At 41.7% G+C, this 24,421-nt stretch overlaps 1 protein-coding gene across 7 annotated transcripts in view; it reads right to left on the bottom strand.

Moving 5' to 3' along the window:
• Positions 1 to 1,157: 1,157 nt before the first annotated feature.
• The window catches only part of mxd1 (MAX dimerization protein 1), a 33,439-nt gene continuing 10,175 nt past the window's right edge, over positions 1,158 to 24,421 (bottom strand). For 6 of the 7 annotated variants that reach the window (XM_014161639.3, XM_014161638.3, XM_014161644.3 and 3 more), the window contains exons 4-7: positions 14,766 to 14,795; positions 9,538 to 9,652; positions 5,031 to 5,190; positions 1,158 to 4,719 (exon numbers count right to left, since the gene is read on the bottom strand). In XM_014161639.3, the coding sequence (XP_014017114.3) occupies positions 4,520 to 4,719; positions 5,031 to 5,190; positions 9,538 to 9,652; positions 14,766 to 14,795 (505 nt within the window). In that variant the 3' untranslated portion in view covers positions 1,158 to 4,519. The remainder of the gene's footprint in view (positions 4,720 to 5,030; positions 5,191 to 9,537; positions 9,653 to 14,765; positions 14,796 to 24,421) is intronic. The other variant, XM_014161640.3, reaches the window with a different exon arrangement.

Raw genomic sequence — 24,421 nt, 5'->3', positions numbered from 1 at the left:
CCCGTCTGAAGTTTGCCAATGAACATCTGAATGATTCAGAGGACAACTGGGTGAAAGTGTTGTGGTCAGATGAGACCAAAATGGAGCTCTTTGGCATCAACTCAACTCGCCGTGTTTGGAGGAGGAGGAATGCTGCCTATGACCCCAAGAACACCATCCCCACCGTCAAACATGGAGGTGGAAACATTATGCTTTGGGGGTGTTTTTCTGCTAAGGGGACAGGACAATTTCACCGCATCAAAGGGATGATGGACGGGGCCATGTACCGTCAAATCTTGGGTGAGAACCTCCCCCCAGCCGGGCATTGAAAATGGGTCGTGGATGGGTATTCCAGCATTACAATGACCCAAAACACACGGCCAAGGCAAGAAAGGAGTGGCTCAAGAAGAAGCACATTAAGGTCCTGGAGTGGCCTAGCCAGTCTCCAGACCTTAATCCCATAGAAAATCTGTGGCGGGAGCTGAAGGTTCGAGTTGCCAAACGTCAGCCTCGAAACCTTAATGACTTGGAGAAGATCTGCAAAGAGGAGTGGGACAAAATCCCTCCTGAGATGTGTGCAAACCTGGTGGCCAACTACAAGAAACATCTGACCTCTGTGATTGCCAACAAGGATTTTGCCACCAAGTACTAAGTCATGTTTTGCAGAGGGGTCAAATACTTATTTCCCTCATTAAAATGCAAATCATTTTATAAAATTTTTGACATGCGTTTTTCTGGATTTTTTTGTTGTTATTCTGTCTCTCACTGTTCAAATAAACCTACCATTAAAATTATAGACTGATCATTTCTTTGTCAGTGGGCAAATGTAGAAAATCAGCAGGGTATCAAATACTTTTTTCCCCTCACTGTAGCTTTGATTACCTCCCAAGATGGTAGCTTTGTTTTCCTGTCTGGCATTCCTTCACATTGACAAGGTCTCCAAGCAAAGCTGAAGATCCCCTATATCGCCAATTTGGATTATTACTACTATAGTATATAGGGATGTTCTGCATTAGATTTACATTACGGTCATTTAGCAAACACCCTATTCCAGAGCAACTTACAGTCAGTGCATTCAATTAAGGTAAGCAAGTCAGCCACATATCAGCATAAGCGGAAATAAATACATATTTCAAATAATCAGAATGAACCATGAACACAAAGACAAGGAAAGTAGCTAGGTAAACAAGGCTTTCAAATGTTTTTATTCATTTTATATCACTGGCAAATAGAAATGACTGCACCACACTTCCCAAAGATTGTTTTCACAATGTTTAAAATCCCAATTCAAAAAAATGTGTGCAGAAAAACGGCCACCTTTTTATAGTTTGACATAAACCCTTTTTAAGCCTTCAAAAAGGCAGAGTCTGTTCTGATGTGTGTATGACAACGTGTGTATGTCTGTGTGTGCGTATGAGAGGGAGAGCAACACCTGAGACACAGTTACAATGAAAATAATGACCTTTTGTGATAAAAACATGTCTACACCTATATTATATATGAACGTATATAATATATACACTTTACTATGGTTCTCTTACATTCGTCTGTTTTAAGGCTTAAGCCACTTCGTACGAACGTAACCCAAATATACACAACAAAACAAAACAGAGAATTCCCAGGATGATATCCTATATAGCTTACACTGGACTACACAGAAGCCAACTGCATTGATCTTCTTGTTATTTTTTAAGAATCCACACCTGCTCTTAAGGCAGAGGCTGAAGCACCGAGGGTGTTAACAGAGTGTTATACAGGGAGGGAGGACAGCTGCAGCTATACTACACAGCCCAGTCTGCTCCCTCTGCACCATGGTGGCTGGCCCACAGCATGTGAAGGATGGGGGGGGAACACCATAGAAATGAATCAGGATCTCTTCTCTATGGGAGTCACATTCACACACAAGTAGGAGTGGAAGACGTATAAAACAGGCCATGGACAGGGAGAGAGGGAAGGAGAGGAGTGTGTGGCTCCCCAATAACAGACAATAATGCTTAGCTTTAATAATACATTAGCTTTTCTTTGAAAAGTGAGACTGTTTTTCACCTTTTTAATAGTAAACCAATAAAAACATCCATAGAAATGCAACAGTTTTTTCCCATTAAAAACAACCCTCCCTCTCCCAAACCATTATAGTTTCTCTCTGAAGACAGTGACAAGACGTACATACACCTGCCCCATAGCACCAGTCTCAGTCGTGTACTCAATTCACAACATTCCCCTTCTAGTATGACTACATCGTTCTCTTTTTGGATAGGGGTTTAAAATTACATAGAAGTGCTGCATTCCACACAAATAGACTAAACAATCATACTCCTATTTTTTAAGGATTTTTTTGGTGTACCAACCGTCTTCCCGTTCTAACGAGATTCTGCAGTGACACAGTTTGAGGTTCCTTTGGCATTGTGCTGCAACAGTGCAGGGGGAGATATATTATAGGCTAGTCGACTACATTCAAATGCTGCTGAAAACCTCCCCATCTTATCCCCTGGTTATTGAACCCACCAATCCCTGCTCTTTCTACAATGTGTTATAATCTCTTGGGTGGAGAAGCCATTTTGTTTAAGGCCCCCAGGCACAAAGGGAGAAAGCCCACTGTAGCTTCCCACCGTCACAGCAATGCCAAAGCACAAACACACACACCAGCTCCTCTTTTCAATGTAATACATTTTTATATTAATACTTTTTTTTGCATTATTTACCTGTTGACAAAGAGGATATATTTTTAAAATGGATAAATATAATCAACCACAAATAAAACAATTTCAATTCTAGGAGCACCGTGCCAATTATGAAAGGACACAAAAGCCTATAGGCACAAATTCCAGATCTAAAAAGCTCTGGATCGACTATGCTGTGCAAACCAACCACACATAGAAACCCTCACAACAAAAACTTGTAAAGCGACAACCAATTAAATAGATATATCTATATATTTACATCTAATATAAATACTTTTTGATAAACAGATGTGTAAACTATTTACATAAACAATATCTAAGTATATAGACAAGGCAGAGGAGAGTATCTTTAGTGTACAGTAGCCTTTCTGCTCTTTTCTTTCCAGAGGTGAACAAACTCACAAGACATTTATCTTCCTTGTACTGTGCTCTGACCCAAAGGCAAAGCAAGTCAGCACATCTGTTGTGTTCTGCTTGTGGGTAACCTGAAGCAGATAGCTAGATCCTTCCTGGCTTTAAAAACTGAAAACACTCCCTCATAAATATGGATGAAGGTAATGCTCCATCTGGCCTTTCTCTCGAACATGGAATGTGCTTTAATCCCTCCACTGGTCTACTTTCAACAATTACCGGTAACTTACTGTCTGTCTGTATAACTTCAGCACATATTCAAGTGACTACCACTGGCTACAGGACATGACTAGCAGCAACACAGACCATCACATTAAAAGATGAGTTAGACGCCACCGTCATCAGAGAGAGGAAGATAAAAGATACCCCGTAACAATCTCATGCTGCACATTGTTCTTCAAAACAAGTTTTTTTCCTCAACTTATTTTTCATCATAAAAATTCAGAATGGCAGGTGTGGATTTGAAAGTACAGGGTATGCCAAAATAAAAACTAAAATGTAATAGCCCCCCATTATAAGAGCCAAAAACATGGAGGTATCTATCCAACCGCTAAGCCAGGTAGAGGAGAGGGATGATGTATTGCTGCCGATCGCAACAATGAAGTGGTTGTGGAACATGGATGACATCAAATCACACCCATGCTTAGTGTTGTAGAACTCCCAGTGAGGACTTTACATGTAGACAGTGCAGGTAGACAATTATTTACCATAAACACTTACTAATAGACTACACCTGATAACATTACTACAATAGCTGCAATGTCTTAAAGAGACAAACAGTATATTGATTACAATGACCACAGCTTTTCGACCCAGACAATCCCTTCCTATACTGTCTCTAAGTGCTAAATACCATCCATGTGCCGATCGTTTGTACCACCACCTATGGAGGGGCCAGTCTCATTGGAGAAATGGGCGAGATGGGAGCTAGAGCTGGGGGGGTCGAAGGGAGGAAGGGGGGGGGGCAGTGAGGTGTAGGTGTAGTGTTGTAATAACATTCTCTAGCTGAAGTCTTTCGTTCTCGGATGCTGGAAGGGGGAAACAGCATGGATACGTGAAAACAGTCAAGTCACCTCTCTGCTCTTACACTGAAACAAACAGCAGAGCAGGAAGGGAGGGAGGTGGTGGACACAGAAAGGGATGGATGGAGGAGTGTCTTCCAAATCCTACTCATCTTATTGAACCAGAGGCTCTGAATGGGCAGTACCAGAGACTGATCTTCCATTTTGGTTGGCCGATGGACGGTTGAAATGGGATGATGATGTCTCAGGTGTTGGGAGGTCTGAGGGTGAAAGAGAGGTGGAATACAGCTGGAGGAGAGGGCTTTGTCAGAAGGCCAGTCCTGCTGGGAGTGAGGTCTGATTGGCAGAGACTGGTTGGTGGGTGCGAGTTAACTTGATGATAGAGGGACGCCATTGCACGTGGGCCAGAGGTTGAGGGCTGTGCTCTTATAGGCTGCAGCCCAAATGCTTGGCGGTCTCCTGAGTGTTTTGGTTCTGCAGGCGCAGGCTGGCGCTGGAGTAGCCCTCATCACTGCAGCTGCTGCGCAGGCTTCCCCTCTCGTCAGAGTCACTCACACTGCTGGTGCTCCACTCCAGATCCCCCAGCAGGTAGTCAGTCCCCTCCACGTCTACATCCAGCTCCTCCTCTGTTACACACACACACACACTACAGATTAATACTATCACCCTAAAACACACGGCAGCTCCAGTGTAATCTCTACTGTGTCCACAACAGAACTGCCTTGGATTACCAATGTGGGATGCACCATATTTCTCATATGTAACATTTATTTAAACTAGGCAAGTCAGTTAAGAACACATTCTTATTTACAATGACGGCCTACATCACTGAACAGTGTCTTTTATCGATACATTGGTGAACATAACAGCCATGGCCATCAACAAAAAAGATTTACAGTGCCAGCTAATTTTGGTCATGTGTGACGTGTGTGCTCACCCAGGTCTGAGTCAGGATTGTCGGAAGAGACGGTGGATCCTGTGCTGTCCATACGTGTTCTCTCCACCCCTAGCTGCTCCAGACGTCGTTGCAGGTGCCTCTGTTCCCTCTGCAGCTGGTCTAAGGTATGCTGGGCTTTCCGCTCGCTCTCCTCCAACCGCTACAGCAGACACACACATACAGTCAGACAGCATTACACAGTCAGACAACAGCCTCACTTTGTGTGTGTATTGTGTGTGTGCACGTTGTGGCAGCTACTTTAAGACATGCTAACATCTCCTCTTGCCCTCCTGCAACCTCTGACCTCACTTTACTGTATCACTGTTACATACAGTGCTAACTGGCCAGTGAAAATCTAACTTTTAAACGTTCATATTCTGTTAACTCATACTCAAATAAATGTCGACCCATCCATTCCAACAGAAAAGCTGCTTTTTAACAAACTAGTGCTGAGTGATTAGTGCTTTTTGGTCTATTCGGTTTCGGGTTCAATTATTAAAAGATTATCACGGTTCTTCGATTTCGATTATTTGGGTGGAATGCTCTAACACCGAATAAAACTATTAATAAAAGTCCCATGATGGTAGTGACTTCCCACTACCACTTATTAATCATCATTTATTCGCATTATTTTAATAAAATATTTCAGATGTGCATATTATTTGTTTTATTTGATGACTTTATTATTTCATTCTAAGTCATCATCTCATTTCTATAGAGCAGCTGCCTAACAAAATCACTATTTTGTAGTTCTTCAAAGTAAATAAGGCATATTTTTTGACTGCTGAATACCAACTATCAATCACTTAGATCATGAACGAATCAGAGACCGGACAAGTAAATGTACAATGGATATTGGCAATTTTAGTTAATTACCACGTTTTATGCGCGGAACTATGTAGAATATTGGCCTGTTGAAAACTACAAATCACTACTACTTCTCACAGTTCAGACTGGATCGGATTTATCTCTAGAGAAGCTGTGCAATGTGTGCATTGAGCTCACAAAAAAAAATTACAAAATGGAATTCAAATAATTGTACCGACGTCGGTCAATTAGTTGTTTAAAAACTGAAAATAACCTACATTTTGGTAAATTGCTCAGCACTATAACATACTTAATTACAATTTTAGACATCTGGACAGTTACATTTAATATACTGTACTGGCCTCATTCACACATAGTTAACCATGGACAGACAGGTTCCTCTAGAGCAGTGGTTCCCAAACTATAGTCCCGTACCCCTTCAAACATTCAACCTCCAGCTGTGTACCCCCTCTAGCCCCAGGGTCAGCGCACTCTCAAATGTTTTTTTGCCATCATTGTAAGCCTGCTACCCACACACACACACTATACATTTATTAAACATAAGAATGAGTGAGTTTTTGTCACAACCCGGCTCATGGGAAGTGACGAAGAACAGGATGCACATAACTCTGCAATGTTGGGTTGTATTGGAGAGAGTCTCACTCTTAAATCATTTTCCACACAGTCTGTGCCTGTATTTAGTTTTCATCCTAGTGAGAGCCGAGAATCCACTCTCACATAGGTACGTGGTTGCAAAGGGCATCAGTGTCTTAACCTGTTGGTGACCCCTTCCCGTTCTCATCCCGTTAACGGGATTGATTTTGACAACAGCCAGTGGAAAATCAGAGCGCCAAATTTAAAACAGCTAAAATCTCAATTCCATTTTCTCAAACAATCAACTATTTTACACCATTTTAAAAATAAACTTCTCGTTAATCTAACCACATTGTCCGATTTCAAAAAGGCTTTACGGCGAAAGCATAAAATTAGATGATGTTAGGACATAAACTTCACAAGAAACACCACACAGCCATTTTCCAAGCAACTAGATGCATCACAAAAACCCAAAACACAGCTAAATGAAGCACTAACCTTTGACGATCTTTATCAGATGACACTCCTAGGACATTATGTTACACAATACATGTATGTTTTGCTCGATAAAGTTCATATTTATATCCAAAAACAGCATTTTACATTGGCGCGTAATGTTGAGAAATGTTTTCCCTCCAAACCTTCCGGTGAAAGAGCACAATGAGCACACATAGTTCGTAAATTCTCATTGTAAACATTGATCAATATAGAAGTGTTATGCACAGAATTATAGATACACTTCTAAATGCTACCGCTTTGTCAGATTTCAAAAAAGGTTCACGGCGAAAGCACAATTTGCAATAATCTGAGTACAGCCCAGATGACACTAACAACTAGCAAACAGAAACCCGCCATCTTGGAGTCAATAAAACTAAGAAATGATATAAATATTCACTTACCTTTGATTATCTTCATCAGAAGGCACTCCCAGGCATCCCAGCTTCACAATAAATGTTGGATAAAGTTCATATTTATTTCCAAATAATCCATTTTGTTCGCGCGTTAGGTCCACTATCCAAATCCACTACGCGCGTGCTTACTTAGTCAAGACGAAAAGTCAAAAGTTATACTACAGTTTGTAGAACCATGTCAAACGATGTATAGAATCAATCTTTAGGTTGTTTTTATGATATACCTTGAATAAAATTCCAACCGGACCTCTCTGTTCTCTTTAGGAGTGAATATGAACTCAGCTCGCTCCCAAGTCATTGCGCGTGACTTGAGCCCATGCCTTATAATGGGACACCAGTTTACCACAGCTGGTATTCCCTTCAAATTCACCATAGAATCTTCAAACACCGTTCTAAAGACTGCTGACATCTAGTGGGAGCTTTAGGAAGTGCAAAATGAACCCTAAGTCACTGTATACAGTCAAGGCAATCACTTGAAAAAACTACAACCTCAGATTTTCCACTTCCTGCTCGACTTTTTCTCAGGTTTATGCCTGCCATATGAGTTCTGTTATACTCAGACACCATTCAAACAGTTTTAGAAACTTCAGAGTGTTTTCTATCCAAATCTACTAATAATATGCATATTCTAGTTTCTGGGACAGAGTAGTAACCTGTTTAAATTGGGTACGTTTTTCATCCGGCCGTGAAAATACTGCCCCCTAGCCCTAAGAGTACGATTTGCCAAGGCAGGACACTGAGCGCAGCCCAATCCAGAAATCTGGCAGTGGCTTCTGATTAAATTCAATTTTCACAGAACTGCTTGTTGCAATTCTGATGAGACTCTCTTGTTTCGATATCAGTAAATGAACTGGAGCCAGGACATGAAAGGGATAACGAATCCAGTTGTTTGTGTCATCCGTTTCAGGAAAGTACCTGCTTAATTGCGCACCCAGCTCACTCAGGTGCTTCACTATAGCACATTTGACATTGTCCGTAAGCTTGAGTTCATTTACACACAAAAAAATCATACAATGATGGAAAGACCTGTGTGTTGTCCTTGTTAATGCAGACAGAAAAGAGCTCCAACTTCTTAATCATAGCCTCAATTTTGTCCCGCACATTGAATATAGTTACGGAGAGTCCCTGTAATCCTAGATTCAGATCATTCAGGTGAGAAAAAACATCACCCAGATAGGCCAGTTGTGTGAGAAACTCGTCATCATGCAAGCGGTCAGACAAGTGAAAATTATGGTCAGTAAAGAAAACTTTAAGCTCATCTCTAAATAAAAAAAAACGTGTCAATACTTTGCCCCTTGAAAACCAGCGCACTTCTGTGTGTTGTAAAAGTGTTACATGGTCGCTACCCATATCATTGCATAGCGCAGAAAATACACGAGAGTTCAAGGGCCTTGCTTTAACAAAGTTAACCATTTTCACTGTAGTGTCAGACATCGTCAGACATTCCCTTGGCAGCAAGAGCCTCTCGGTGGATGCTGCAGTGTACCCAAGCGACGGGAGCAACTGCTTGCACGCGCGTTACCACCCCACTATGTGTCCCTGTCATGGCTTTTGCACCATCAGTACAGATACCAACATGAGCAGCAGCTACGTTTGGCAACATACAGATCATTAGTGGAATTCCCGCTAGAGAGTAACGGTTAATGTGATTGGATGTTAATTATTTGACTAGGCTACCTGTATTTGACATTGTGTTGTTATTTCTCTGAACACTAGATGGTTTCATTTTATTTTTGGCAGTGAAATGAGACTACTCAGGCGAGAATAATAATAAAAACAAGTTTTCTTTTTAATGTGAACCACATTTTTATTTGGTGTTCCCCCGACGGCATTTCCCCAGTTTGGGAATCCCTGCTCTACAGGGTAGGCAACCCTGGTCCTTGAGTGATGCAGGGTTTACTTTTTAACAAGTTGCCACTTCACTCCACCCTCATCACCTAACCAACTGAGCAGTGTACTCTACAACAAACCTAGCTGTACACCAGTCACTCACCAGAGTTAGTGCTATACTCATTACCCTCTAGCTAGCCAGGCTAACAGATGGCTTTTTGTTTTAGTCAACTGTTGCTGTAACCATGCCAAGGGGTTAGCGGAGGCAGAAACAGAAAAGCTCCCTCTGACCTCTACAATAGTCAATCAAACTGCCCTCTTGAAACAGAAACCACTTGGAACCGATTACTTCCTGGCACACCCACCCCGATGTGTTTCTTGGCTCTCATCAACAGGCTGAGGGTGGTATGCCTGTTGGAGTCTGGTCCCAATGGAACGAGGGATTTCAATCGCTCTAAACACAGCCGTAGGTGTGCTCTTCTGCAGAGAAAGAGGGAGAGCAAAAGAGAGAGGGAGAAGCATAATTTCATCAGTTCCCTTAAACCCTCTCAGCAGTCATTGTTCATCTCACATGGAGTCAGCTCTCTAGCTCTCTGTAGCTCTTCTGCAGTAATTTCACCCCTGACCTATGATCACTTTCATCCACAAACTTGTGCATGCCTAGGACCTGCACCTTCTCATGACTCTATAAATGAAATGGACTGCATCAAACAGTCTTCCAGAAATGTTTAATCTGTTCTGGTAAGGGAATGAGTGCGTTGTAGGCCTAAGCAACAAACACTTTTTGAAGACATGTAGGTCCATTTTGAAGAGGAATGTATTTGATTATTTTCAACCATGGTAAACCAAGTCACATGTACACTGGAATCATCTTCTATACAGATGTCCAATCTTAATTTGAACCCTTTCGTTGCAGGAGAATTTTTATATTTGAAGAAATATTTAGAAGAATCGCCACCAGGGGGCAGCCAGAAGCGGTGTTTGTATACAGTGCAGTACCATACCTACAGTATACCTACATTGAGGACTACAGCACATCTCGTGTAAGTTCTTATGTGGGTTATAATAAATTGACATTTGTAGGGGGTAGATGTATTTTTCATTACGGAAACATTTTTTTTTAAGATAAATTGTTTTTATTATATATGTTGAAGGCAAGCAATAAGCAGAATACATTTTTGGTTACATCAGTGCCTATTTGGTCCAGCGGGTTACAGCGGGTTACAGAGTCAGCATGGGTTTGAATCTGGCCCACTGCACTTTGACTCATGAACAAATGTCTATTTTTGCTGCATTAATTCTCTGTGGTTACAAAGTTCAAACAGAAACAAATAAAAATGGGTTAACAGTTTAGGCATTCATTCCGAGTGATTAAGGTTAGGGGCGGGCTATGGTTTGGGAAAGGTGTGGTGGATGAATCAGAATTAGTTGGGTAACATAGATAATTAAGATGTCTTATCTGCATAATATGCTTACGGTCCCGTGTGGCTCAGTTGGTAGAGCATGGTGTTTGCAACGCCAGGGTTGTGGGTTTGATTCCCACGGGGGACCAGTACGGGGAAAAAAATGTATGAAATGAAATGTATGCATTCATTACTGTAAGTCGCTCTGGATAAGAGCATCTGCTAAATGACTTAAATGTAATGTGATATACTTGTTACTCTGGTGTTGGCAGTTGCACTTCTTCCCTCAGCTGGGGCTCAGTCACCTGGGGCCCAGAGAGGGGAGAGGTCAGGCTTGTATTTTACATGTCCCTGGTGCTATGCAGAATATCAGAAAGGGAAGAGGACAGGATGGAATATTGTCTTCATATGTGAATGTGTCTTTACCTATTCTTAAACCATGTGAAGGGATGGCGTGATTAATGGGGAACCAATTACTTGTCTCCACAATGTCTGTGCGCAAGTCACTCCCTCCTTTGGCATTGGGGGGAGGTGTATGGCAGTTTCTGGAACCATTGTATGTCCTCTCTGATGTTGCACTTATCCTGGGATAGTGTATGACCTAGAGACTCACTCCCCTCAGTGAGCTTGTCCAGGAGTGGGGTCAAGAAGGGGTTTTACTTGAGATGAGTGTATCTAGAGTTGACAATTGATTTATGCAATTGGATGAGTTGGTGTTTTTGTGCTAGGAGTAACAGAAACAAGATAGCAACCTCGTCTTAGGGCCAAAACGGAACGATAATGTATAGCGAATGCTATCTGGCTACGGGATACTCCTTTCTCATTTATAAAGTCTCCCTTTGTGAACTGTTCCTAATATCTGTGGTTTGTTATGTCGACTAGGGGGTGGATCTTTGCTATAAAAGATCTCAGTAGCCATTGTGTTGTCACTCTCAACGGTTTATTAGAAAATGGTGAATCGTTGACATGTCAGTGCTATTGCAAAGCTCTTATTATTAAAGATGTAGTTTAAGAATAACTCTGACTTGTGTGATAGGTTTGTCTCTCCTAATTTGACAATACAGAAATAAACCACCACAAAGGCTTAAAACAAAGTAATTCAAAACAACATGCCTATGTATCATCAGTATTCATAGAGGATGCACAAATATCATACCCCCAAGACATGGGGGGGGGGGGGGGGGGTGTATAATATTTGTGCGTCTAACTCTCATTCATCATTATCTATGACTCACTCAGGACTATTCGTAATTATGGTAGCATCCAAATTAAATGTAGTATTTAGAAACATTCCATTTTTATTTGCAATAAAAGTGACTCCAAAATGACAATACATTATTTACCATTAATTTCTATTTGGACTATGTACAAAAAGTTCTGGAATTTCTAAGCGGTTAACCCGATATGGATGAAAATACTGTCAAATTAAAACTGACAGTCTGCACTTTGACCTCAAAGTCATTGTCTCATTTCAAATCCTAAGTGCTGTAATACAGAGCGAAAACAAACACAAAGTCACTGTCTAAATAATTTGAGCTCATTGTATGTCTAGTTTAAACACAAGGATTTAAATGTTTAAAAAAATTATTATGTTAATTATATTTCTGCGGGGGCGCGGACATCGACTCTGGGGGGTTAATTGCATTTATTTCAATGTTTTCAAGAAGTAAAACGAATAGTCTGAATTTACACATCAGAGAAAAGTGTCTCAGCTCAACGAAATCGTCATTGGATAGGCTCAAATGCATAAACATCTTGACAGCTTGACAAAATGAATATATTAAAGCCACACAATACAGGCTTCCAATCCACACTAAAGACCATAAAAATTATACATAGGCTAACTATAAAACGTGGGCGAGCATCCACACTGGAGGAAAGTTTATGGCTCTACAGTAAGCCTACATCTGTCAATCTACTGATGAGCTTGTCAACTCAGCCAGTGAAACAAACAGTAGCCCATTATAGGTTTTCACACCTTGTATTATATGACAATGGATAGGCTAATGAGTAGTCTACAGAATGTAGCCTGTTGGAATATAATCAAATGGCCTATTGCAAGTTGCAACCATCGATGGCACTAGATTGAAATCGGCAGCTAATTCACCCACAATGCTGATCTCAATTACAACCACTTTTGATAACCTCATTACCACTCCCTAAAAGATGTTGCGGTTACCTAGTCCTATTTGTGCAGCGTACATGAGTCGGTCATGGCCACGTGATGAGGTAGCCCCGCCTGCGAACTTCAAAACCAGTGTTTCACCATCTGGTTGGTGTTGTCATCGGAACAGCGTAGCCCTGTTTAAAACAGACTAAGGGCGATTGACAAGAATTCCGTACAATAGAACAACTAATTTCCTTGTTTACTGTGGCAATTTACTTGACACTTTCTATGAATGGAAACTAATGTTGGTGTAGCCTATTGTTATTATGTCATTTGTTTCCTATTTATGTTATCCGAAACGGTCTGATATGGTAATTTCTTATCAAGATCAGGGGTAAAATATCCCTTGACTGTCCACATTTGAAATGTGTAACTAATCAAGTCAATCAGCGGGATTGCGTTATTTGTGCCAGAAGTGCATGGGCCGGAATGGAACCCCCAGCAACACGGTAAGCCTATACGTGAAGGCAGCGGCACTAACCGCTAGACCAACCCAGATTCAACTTACATTTTACATTTACGTCATTTAGCAGACGCTCATATCCAGAGCGACTTACAAATTGTCTATTTTGACAGTTCATTCATAACCTTAGGAAACACTTGACACTTGTATGTTGTAGCCTAGTGGAGACCAATATCTACCTTGCGTTATTAAGCTATACAAAAAGACAGTTGTTGATGTGTATGGCTGAATTTAAGATACTTGTTTGTACATTTGAATGTTGCAGTATTAGGACCTAGGCCTAGTGTTTGAGCGAGCGAGAGAGAGAATATTATTTTGATAGCAAACCCTGATCTCAATGACTCGACTGCCCCCGCATGGAGAGAGAGAACTGCTCATGTAGAACTGCTCATGTTCAGGGATTCACAAGGCTCATTTGAATGACCTAATGCAGAAGGAAAATTCTCAGCGATCAAATTAAGATCTGACATCTGTAGTTCCATGTACATTTCAACAACATTGTTACTAAACACAGAGGAGAGGTGTGGTGATCACTAGATTTACATTAAGTTGTTCTGTATCCCTTTATTTATACCCCCCCCCTTTATCTCCTCTCCTCACTTCCACCTCTCTTTGTGCTGTGCAGCTAAAGATGTGTCGGTGGGTGACCACAAGACCCTGCTACACAACACACATAAAACACCTCCAACTGGAGGCTGCTACATGCACACACAGGCAGGCGTGAGGAGGTACAACCATATTTGTGTGTGTATGCTTGCGTGCACCCCAAAGGCCACATGTGCATGAGTGGGGTGAACTTTAATTGAAAAAAATTGCACAAATGTGGGCTAGTTGAGAACATTTTAAATGTTATTTGAAGCTCAAGGCTAGGTGTATGGAAAATGTTTGGTACTGGGAGTACTCCAGAGGGATATGAGATCATAGTATGTGTTTATCAATTTCAACTGCAGCATGAATGAGTAATAACTATTCTAATGCTCCTGGGTGAGAGAGCGACACTGAGCCACCGTGGAAAACACACACACACCCCCTCTCGCTCTCCAATAAACACACTGGAGACAAACAAATACACAACGGAGTGGAACACATCCAGGTGATGTTCCTCAGCTGGCCTGAGGCTTAGCTTAGTATGAACTAGTCCAAAGGGCAGAACACTGGGATGCCATAACATGACAGAGTCAGGTTACACAGTGGCCAGCTCCACCAGGCAGGCTGTAACAGAGGACTTGGACTGAGACAGGGTGAGACAGGGTGGTGGGCGTTGAAGTGGGTTCATACGAACACACACACAGAAGTTGACAGAGGGAATGAGTCTCAATGTTCTCTCCTCTGGCATTGTGTTAGTGGGCCAAAGAGAGACCAGGCACAGCCAGGGAGAGGCCAAAGAGACCAGTGGTCCCTTGTAGGATAAGCAGTAGGATTATCCTCCGGGCTGCATTCTGCACTGTTAATTTTCCAGTAATAACTCTCTCTGGTGCTCCTAACTATCCATGTGGGAATGAGGAGAGACAGACGGAGAGACAGAAAGAGACAGAGACCTTGATGTGGGATTCGACCTACCTGTTCTTCTCCATCTCGTTGTGTATGGATCTGTAAACAGACAGAGGGACACAGAGGTTAGAAACTGTACTTACAAATTGTCGCACAGTAAATTCAGCGTGCTTCAGTAAAGTGCTTTAAAGATTCCTCTCCTCTCTGTTTGCCACCACTGCAGTCAGCCATGGAGTCATTACAGCGAGAGAGAGAGGCTTGTGTTCGGCCCAGTCTCTACCCATTTCCCAGCAACTCTCTGAAGGAACCCAGTAGCATGGACCCCCTTCCACCACCTGTTGCAGCAGCCTGGAGGACTTTAAGGAGGAAGCCTCCCCATGTCGCTAGCAGATTTCCATCCATCCTCCTCTCTCAGGTCACCCAACCTTGTGAACCCCGCTCTCACAGGTTTGGCCCACAAGTTAGCAGAGGTCAGCACATTGTTCCGGATGAGGGGATTGTGGAACATGGATGAGCCACAAGGCTCCAGGCTGTGAAACGTCTCTGTGAACAGTTGAGTCTCTTTCCACACCCTAAGCACAGCGATGTAGAACGGAGTAATGGTTGACATAATGACCTGCACAAGATCCAACAGGAACAAGTGCCTGTCGTATCCAAGGCCCCCTGCCCTCCTTAGAACAGCCCATGCAGTGTCTCACCAGCACACCCCCTGCTGCTACAGAAGTCTCTGTGCAGCTTGTAGACAGAAAGCCTTCACCCTGCCCACTAGTCCTTGGTCCCTTCACTCAGGTTTTTGATCATAGTCTGTGGGGGGGTCCAACATGATCAGCCTGTGCCAGAGAATTGAATCAGCCAAGTTGTTAGTGAGCAGGACCTTTCCCCTGAAAGACATCAGTGGCAACAGCACCACCATTTAGACAACTTAGCCATAATCTTGTCCACCAGCCCCTCCCAATTTCGCTCCTGAAATTCTGAGGTCCCCAAGAACACCCCTATGAACTTCCTCCCTACCCAACTGTAGCTCCCCAGGAAGAGTATGAAATCAGAGTATGCATCAAAGCTGGGACCGAGAGATAGAAGCTGTTTTTCAATCTCAAGGCCATCAGACTGTTGTTCGGTTCTTATTTTTCAGAGTAAATAACCCACGGACACTTGAGAAGCTTTAACCAAGTTTAAGCCTTCCCAAAGGTTCTGTACAGCTGAAAATCAGACAGCAAAACATTTCAGACACCACAGTTTATATACATCCTACTTAAGACACTCCTCCTCCTTACAGTTTATGGCTCCACAGGAAAGAAGGTAACCAGATAGCAACCCTGTCAGATAGCAACTGACCTCCCCCCTCACCTCCTGACCCACAGATATCCATCTGTCTTCCCTATATCAACACATCGCTCTCCTCTCCTCCATCAAACACATTCCAAAGCCTTCTGGCTTTTTACAAACTCTTTCTATTCAAGGCTTTGTCTCTATCATTTATTTAATATCTCAATGTTCGAAGTTTAGCCGATCCCAACACTGTTAAATAGCCATCACTAGCCGGCTACTACCCGGTTACTCGACCCTGCACCTTAGAGGCTGCTGCCCTATATACATAGAATCACTGGTCACTTTAATAATGGAACACTAGTCACTTTAAATGTTTACATAAAGCCTTACTCATTTCATATGTATATACAGTATTCTATTCTACTGTATTTTAATCAATGCCACTCCAACATTGCTTGTCCTAATATTTATATATTTCTTAACTTTTTTTACTTTAGATATGTGTATTGTAGTGAAGTATTATCTATTACTGCACTGTTGGAGCTAGGAACGTAAGCATTTCGCTACACCCGCAATAACATCTGCTAAACATGTGTATGTGACCAATAAAATTTGATTCTCTGGCCCATCTCCCCATAAATCAGACCCTCTTCTCCCAGTTCACCTTAGCTGATACCGCCCCCTCAGAGAGCAAGCGAAAGAGACGGTGAGATAAGGGGGTGGGATGGATATGAGAGACAGAGCAAGAGAGCGAAAGAAAGCGATGGTCATATAGATAGACAGAGATGATTTAAAGGCCTCCTGCATTGCAGTATACTGCACCGTTCACCAACAGCCTAAGGTCCTACCAGCTCTACCAACAAGGGCACACAGACACACAGCTTTCTATCTTCAGGCTCCACACAGCGCCAGGAAGCCGGTCAAGTCTCTTTTTCTGAAATAATCTGCAGAGCAGGGTTGAGGTCAATTCGGAATTCCTGAATTGAAAACAATGAATTGGAATTGACCACACCCCACATGAAGCAGAATGTGAATAGGAAAAATAACAATTCAACCGTGACGTGAAACATGAGTCTCATTAATTTGACAAATATTTTATTACATTTTTCTTTGTCATGAGATGTTAGATTGTTCCCTTCAATACTGTAGTGTTTGATCTTATCCATTCTGGGAAATGTATATCTTTTTGTTATATATATTTTTTTTTAATCATTAAGGGAATTATAAATTATTAAAGACAACTCATAACATGATCCTATAATATTTCCAGACCACTGAAATTATTTAAAATTATTTTAGGAGAATCGTTTTCAACCTTATGCTACATGTCAAAATAACATGTTCTATGATGTTTAGAATCATTCATTCAGATTTCCTTTATTCTAAATTAAATCCAGATTCTGCTTCCTGTGGGCGTGGCCAATTCAAATCAAGATCAAGAATTTAAAAGCAATTCACAACGTAATTCTGAACTGCTCTATTGAGTGTAATTTGCTCAATTATTAGGATAGTACCTTTTCATACTTTTGTCTACTGTAATTTTTTTTATTCTGATGTTGCCAGCGATATTCATAAAAACACTGAAATAAAACTAATATTTTCCCACTTTTTAAAATGAATTTAAAATATTTAAGTGAACCCCCTGCAGTACCTGGTTGCGGACCAAGGTTGAATACCCCTGCTAGGGATTTAAAAAAGTGAACCGTTAGTCTGTTAGCTGCAGAAAATGAAAACTTGTCCTGTCATGCTTATCAGTTTATAGGTTAATTTGCATAATTTTGTGGAATGAAATTGGTGTCAGAATTTAACAAATCGTGTCAGACATAAAACTGGAAATATTAGCTAATGTACAGTGAGTTTAGGGTTAGAAAGTAGCTTTCTTGCGTCAACTAAAGGCTGTCTCTAGTCAGAGTTAGCCGTGCGCAAGAGCGGAGACTCGTTTCTTGGCAACTCACAGACAGGCTGCAGGGAGCAGTAGGAGTCTAGAGAGAAGAGCAGCATGAAGCAGCTAACAACAACAGCTAAACTATCAATCAAAAAAGTTTTACAGTATTTCTCTCCTGTTCTATTGGTTTTCATATCAACTTTCTTTCGTTATCCAGAAGCCAAAGGTACAATCCTAGTAATATCAGCAACCCATCCTTGTTTCATATTTCAGGGATAGCAAACTGGCGAGGGCCCAAAAAGGTGACAAAAATCCCTTTTAGGGTTATATGCAGGTTAACTAATTAAACAACAAAGAATATGATCTACATGATCAGTCTCTGTGTGTAAAATAAAAAGTGGTTCATGTGAACATAACTCACAGCTGAAAAATGTAAGGAAAGCAATCCAATGTTATTTGTTGCCTAGACAATACACTAATATTGCAGTTAGCCATGACAGCCTTTATAATAGAATGCTTGTGACCACACACACAAATATTGCACTTGGGGAAAAAACATCTTAACAGTAGAAATTGTTTCATTCTAACAGGCATTATATTTTTGCTCTATTATAGTGGCCACTATAGTAGACATCAATCAAGAGCACAAGGCTACGTGTGTGCAAAAATAACGATCACTGAGTAATTTTTTTAATAATCCCCCTCACTCACACAAAAAAGTGTTACTGTCAAGTTCAACACAACAAAAGCAATATCTGTGGGCTACACTGCACGTTATTACATTGTACACTTCCTGCCTGTGGACATCTGTTCTAAAATGTGCCAGGAGAGCATGATACCCTTCGTTGGCATAATTGATCTCTTTCAGGCAGAGTACACCTGGCATACCCCTTTTATCCACTGTATTAAAAGAGGGAAAGTGTGTGGCGTTCCTTTCACCTATATTGGCATCCAGCATAAGCCAGGCCCAGCTCCATCTACACTTGATCCCTGAATCCACTTGTTTAACAAGCAAAGCCTCATTTTCACCTAATTCTCTCATTCTGAAAATTAACCACATACTGTATAGGGAAAACAATATTTCACATATAGTTTGTTAGCTTGTTAACTACTAACATTTCACACAGATTGCCAGGGTCCAGTAAGCAACTAACGCGTTATAACTTGAGGAATGGTTGTGCCGAAAAGCTCCCCCGATAGAATCCCCCCTCCCCTTCACGTGAACGCACTCAATTCTTCATTGCTGCGACTTGCTTGCTAGTTGAGATATCTGATCACGTCAGGCTGCGGTTCATTTTATTTTTGATATAATTTTGATCGCGGGGGAGGCACTAGTAATGTCTGCAGTTTTCAGTTTGGCTATTTGTTTCAAGTGCATTAGTCAATAAATACATGTATTTTCCAAAATTCGTCATCTCTCTCATGTCTTAGACTAGTAGTAGTTCTGAAATGTTTATTGCTGGCCTACTTTTTACTACCTCCTCTATGTTTAATATAACACACATACATTCATTATTCATTTCGGTTGCCTATCCTGACATGAAGTTTGTTCTATAGAAAGTATTTGACTGATGGGTGCCACAGAAAGTATTTGACTGTAGCCACAAAATTAAGGAAATTAGAAGGGGGGGGGGGGGGGATTACGGCATGGCTATTTTCTTGCTCTGACAGCTGATGCTTAAAGTTAGTGAGGGAGATATGAGTCTCCAGCTTCAGTGATTTTTGCAATTCGTTCCAGTCATTGGCAGCAGAGAACTGTAAGGAAAGGCGGCCAAAGGAGGAGTTGGCTTTGAGGGTGACCAGTGAAATATACTTGCTGGAGCGCGTGCTAAGGGAGGGTGCTGCTATGGTGACCAGTGAGCTGAGATAAGGCGGGGCTTTACCTAGCAGACTTATAGATGACCTGGAGCCAGTGGGGTTGCACACACGCTATCAAACCAAAATAAAAATAAAATTTATGAAACGCAGCCGAACGTGAAAAGAAATCTCAACAGCAAGCATGTCGCAGCAATGAAGAATTGAGTGCGTGCGCATTCACGTGAAGAGGGAAATTCTGTTAGGGGGAGCTTCTTGGCACAACAACGGCAAGGAGTTGTATACCTGTTAATACTATATCAAATTGGTTAGGTTACTAACGTTAGCTCATCTGATGTTAGCTAGCTGTCTGACTTTATTAGCCAGATCATTTTCAAACAATAAACTCAATCATTTTATCAGCTAAGTTGGCTAATGTTGCTCAACATTTCTCTGGCTAGCTAACGGAGAATTCGATCCAGCTAACGTTACTATAGCAAGATACTTAACAATGATAACGATACTTGTTCCACCACACTTTTCTCCCTCACCTCAAACTTTCCAAACGCCATTTGTTTTTCGGTTACAGCTCATGAAGTACGCTTCATCCCCTTCTCACCCCCGTCTCCGTGGTCAGGCTTCTCACCTACCTCTTCGTTATCGTTCAGGGGACGCGCTGCTGTAAATTAACTGGCAAACTACCTTTGCACCTTACTACCGTCTTTCCAGGGCGCGCGCTGATGCTGTAACTTGCACATTGGTTGTCTCTTATCTCTTCAGTCGCGTGCTGCATTCTGTAGTTATGTGAACGATTGGCTGAGCCCTGGAGACAGCCAGTATTGCTCCAAACGCGCATCACTCGTTCGCTTACAGCCAGTAGTGATCCGAAGCCCACCCCCCCAAACTTTTCTCATCGGAGCTACACGATTCACGTACGTCACCTATTTTGCATTCAAAACGGCGAATTTTCGCAGAAAAGGTGACTAGTTTGCATTCCTGATATTTATTGACAGTTTTCCTCTAAGTTTCTAACGTAGACGTTCATCTCTGTCACATGAAACGGCTCGCAGAATGTCTTTTAAAACAGTGTTTTCCCGCAAATAGCATTTTGGCAAATGTTTGAAAATTATGTTTTACATTCTCTGCTACATTCCAGTAGTTGCATCTTCAATAATATTAGAGGATAGGTTTACTATTGTTGCATATTTTTTTAAGGGCTTAATGAAAAATATTTGTTTCTTCCATGCCAGTGGAGGCTGCTGAGGGGAGGACAGCTCATAATAATGGCTGGAACGGAGCAAATGTAATGGTATCAAACATGTTTGATACCATTCCACTCCAGCCATTACATTTTACATTTACATTTTAGTCATTTAGCAGACACTCTTATCCAGAGAGACTTACAGTAGTGAATGCATACATTTCATACATTACATTTCATGCATTTTTTTTTGTACTGGCCCCCCGTGGGAATCGAACCCACAACCCTGGCGTTGCACACACCATGCTGGCGTTGCAAACACCATGCTCTACCAACTGAGCCACAGGGAAGACACGAGCCCATCCTCCCCAATTAAGGTGCCAACAACCTCCTGTGTCCCATGCATATTATTTTCTGTTGGTCACATTTTACTATTTCGAACAAATTTAACCGTTTGTTAACCGGTTAATGGGGGTTGGTTAGTCATCAACAAAATTGATCGAAATTTCCATCCCCTGCACTACACATACAAGTGCTTGATGACTCCAGACAGAGAGCACCGTTCATATGACAGATTAGCACAGTACAGTAAAGCTGACTGGTAGAGAGATGACTAGGTTTGGGATATGAATACAGCTACTTGTGTAACCCATTTCCCATATGAGGGGGGTGGGGGTGGCACGGGGGCAGGCATGCCACTGCCAGAGGATCATCTCAGTCCTTTGGACTCATTGGATCTCCAGCAAGACATTCCTGAGGTGCTCTCAGTCACTGATGGCATTACTATAGTACCTCTCCCAGGCCATATTACTGTACAGGACAGGGCCACCTCCCCCCTCTACTTTACGTGCTGTCTGGCCCGCTGTACATGGGGAGCCCATGCATTACTGTACTATCATAGAAATAGAACCAATCATTACAGACCTATTGACTTGAATGGGGATTACTGTTCTAGTGATTATAGTTATGTACAGTACTCTCTGTACAGTAGTCAAGTGACCAGTGTAATAACCAGTGATTAAGGCTACAGCGTATTGAAGCTATGTAGTACTACACACATGCTATCATGCTAGTAGATACCCATAGACTTCCAGGCATTGCGCTAACGCTAGTTAGCATTGGCTTGCAAAACTACCTATAACTTCCTTCATACTGGACACGGAGACATAAAATACCTTTGAGAAAGAGAGGTGGGAGAGGAGGAGAAAGAGAGAGACTCCATGTTTGTAATGGAGGAGCCGAAGCTGAGACTAAGAGAAAAGCAGAGTGAGAAGAGAGAGACGGGGAGAGAGAGGAAGTTAAGGAGTGAAAGGAGAGAGAGAGAGAGTGACAAGGAGAGAGAGAAAGAGGAGGAGAGAGAGCGAAAGAAAGAGGGGGGAGAGAGAGGGAGTTAGTTTCCACAATTCAGAGGTTAAATCCCTGCTCTTCACAGATGGCCTGTGCCTGCTGTCACCCACAGCACATGCCCTACAGCAGAGCCTGGACCTGCTAGAGCAGTAGCCCTTGGAGTAAACCCCAAAAATACAAAAATAATGATTTTCCAGAGTTCTCAATTGGTACAAAATATATAGAGTACTGCACACACTACAATTACTTAGATTTAAAAACAAGCTCAACTGGACACCTACATGAGGCAGCGACTGAAATGAGAGAGGAAGTACACAGGGCATTCTACACAATTAAAAAAACAATTCAAATTGAAATTTGGTTAAAACTAATTGAATGTGTCATTGAACCAATTGCACAAAACAAGATTTCCCCCATTGGGACAAATACCCCATTGAAACCCTGCATGCAGAGTTCTGTGAGATTATCCTACATGTCCAGATGAAAACTACAAATAATGCATGCAGGGCAGAATTAGGCCAATATCCACTTATAATAAAAATAAAAAAAATAGCAATTACTTTTGGAAACTACACAATGACCCCTTCTCATATCATTACCAAGCCCTGCAATGCCAAGAGCTGGGCAACGAAGAGAGTCCCCTCATCCAGCTGGTCCTGAGTTCACAATCCTGTTCTACTAACACACTGAAGCCTCAGGACCAGAACATCCAGTTAATCAGAATAAACAAAATTACAACAGTCAAAACAAAACTACATTACCTATTTGAAAACAGATACACAAAGCAAAATGTAGTGCTATCTGGGTCTAAATCGACAGTCCACCATAAAACTATTTGACCATGGTTATTGATCAAAACCTCAGAAGAACCTTGACAAACTACAGGCTCAGTGAGCACAGCCTTGCCATTGAGAAGGGTTGACACAGGATAACCTGGCTCCCTGTAGAAGGAAGGCTGTGCTACCACTGCACCATAGCATAGCCTGAGAAGAGAGCTGAATTTCCTGACAAAATGTCAAGAATATAAACAATGAGTGTCATTTCCCGAAATTTGAAACCCTTATTCAAGGTTTCAAAGACCTCTCTGATGAGGATAGGCTACCCATCTTGTTGGGGGAGGACGCAGAGAGCTGTGGGTTGGCAGCGCACTACATTGCTGCCAGCCATAAAATGAGGGACAGTGTCTGACAGAACAACCTGCACATGTCCTCCATGCCATTGTTATTGTCCATTGTATGGTGATTTAAACACATTATTATTGTTGTTACTGATTGTGCTGTTGACAATCTTGATTATCATTATTTTAATATTGTAAATGAATCACTTAATCTCCAAAGTATGCTGTGGCAATATGTACATACAGTTGAAGTCAGAAGTTTACATACACTTAGGTTGGAGTCATTAAAACTTGTTTTTCAATCACTCCACAAATGTCTTGTTAACAAACTATAGTTTTGGCAAGTCGGTTAGGACATCTACTTTGTGCATGACAAGTCATTTTTCCAACAATTGTTTACAGACAAATTATTTCCCTTATAATTCACTGTATCACAATTCCAGTGGGTCAGAAGTTTACATACACTAAGTTGACTGTGCCTTTAAACAGCTTGGAAAATTCCAGAAAATTATGTCATGGCTTTAGAAGATTCTGATAGGCTAATTGACATCATTTGAGTTAATTGGAGGTGTACATGTGGATGTATTTCAAGGCCTACCTTAGAACTCAGTGCTTCTTTGCTTGACATCATGGGAAAATCAAAAGAAATCAGCCAAGATCTCAGAAAAGAACTGTAGACCTCCACAAGCCTGGTTCATCCTTGGGAGCAATTTCCAAACGCCTGAAGGTACCACGTTCATCTGTACAAACAATAGTACGCAAGTACAAACACCATGGGACCACGCAGCCTTCATACCGCTCAGGAAGGAGACGCGTTCTGTCTCCTAGAGATGAACGTACCTTGGTGCGAAAAGTGCAAATCAATCCCAGAACAACAGCAAAGGACCTTGTGAAGATGCTGGAGGAAACAGGTACAAAAGTATCTATATCCACGGTAAAACGAGTCCTATATCGAAATAACCTGAAAGGCTGCTCAGCAAGGAAAAAGCCACTGCTCCAAAACCGCCATAAAAAAGCCAGACTACGGTTTGCAACTGCACATGGGGACAAAGATCGTACTTTTTGGAGAAATGTCCTCTGGTCTGATGAAACAAAAATAGAACTGTGTGGCC

The sequence above is a fragment of the Salmo salar genome, chromosome 20 (genome assembly GCF_965601325.2).
Source record: "Salmo salar chromosome 20, fSalSal1, whole genome shotgun sequence".
Classification (NCBI taxonomy): domain Eukaryota; kingdom Metazoa; phylum Chordata; class Actinopteri; order Salmoniformes; family Salmonidae; genus Salmo; species Salmo salar.
This window is presented reverse-complemented; position numbering and strand designations above follow the sequence as displayed.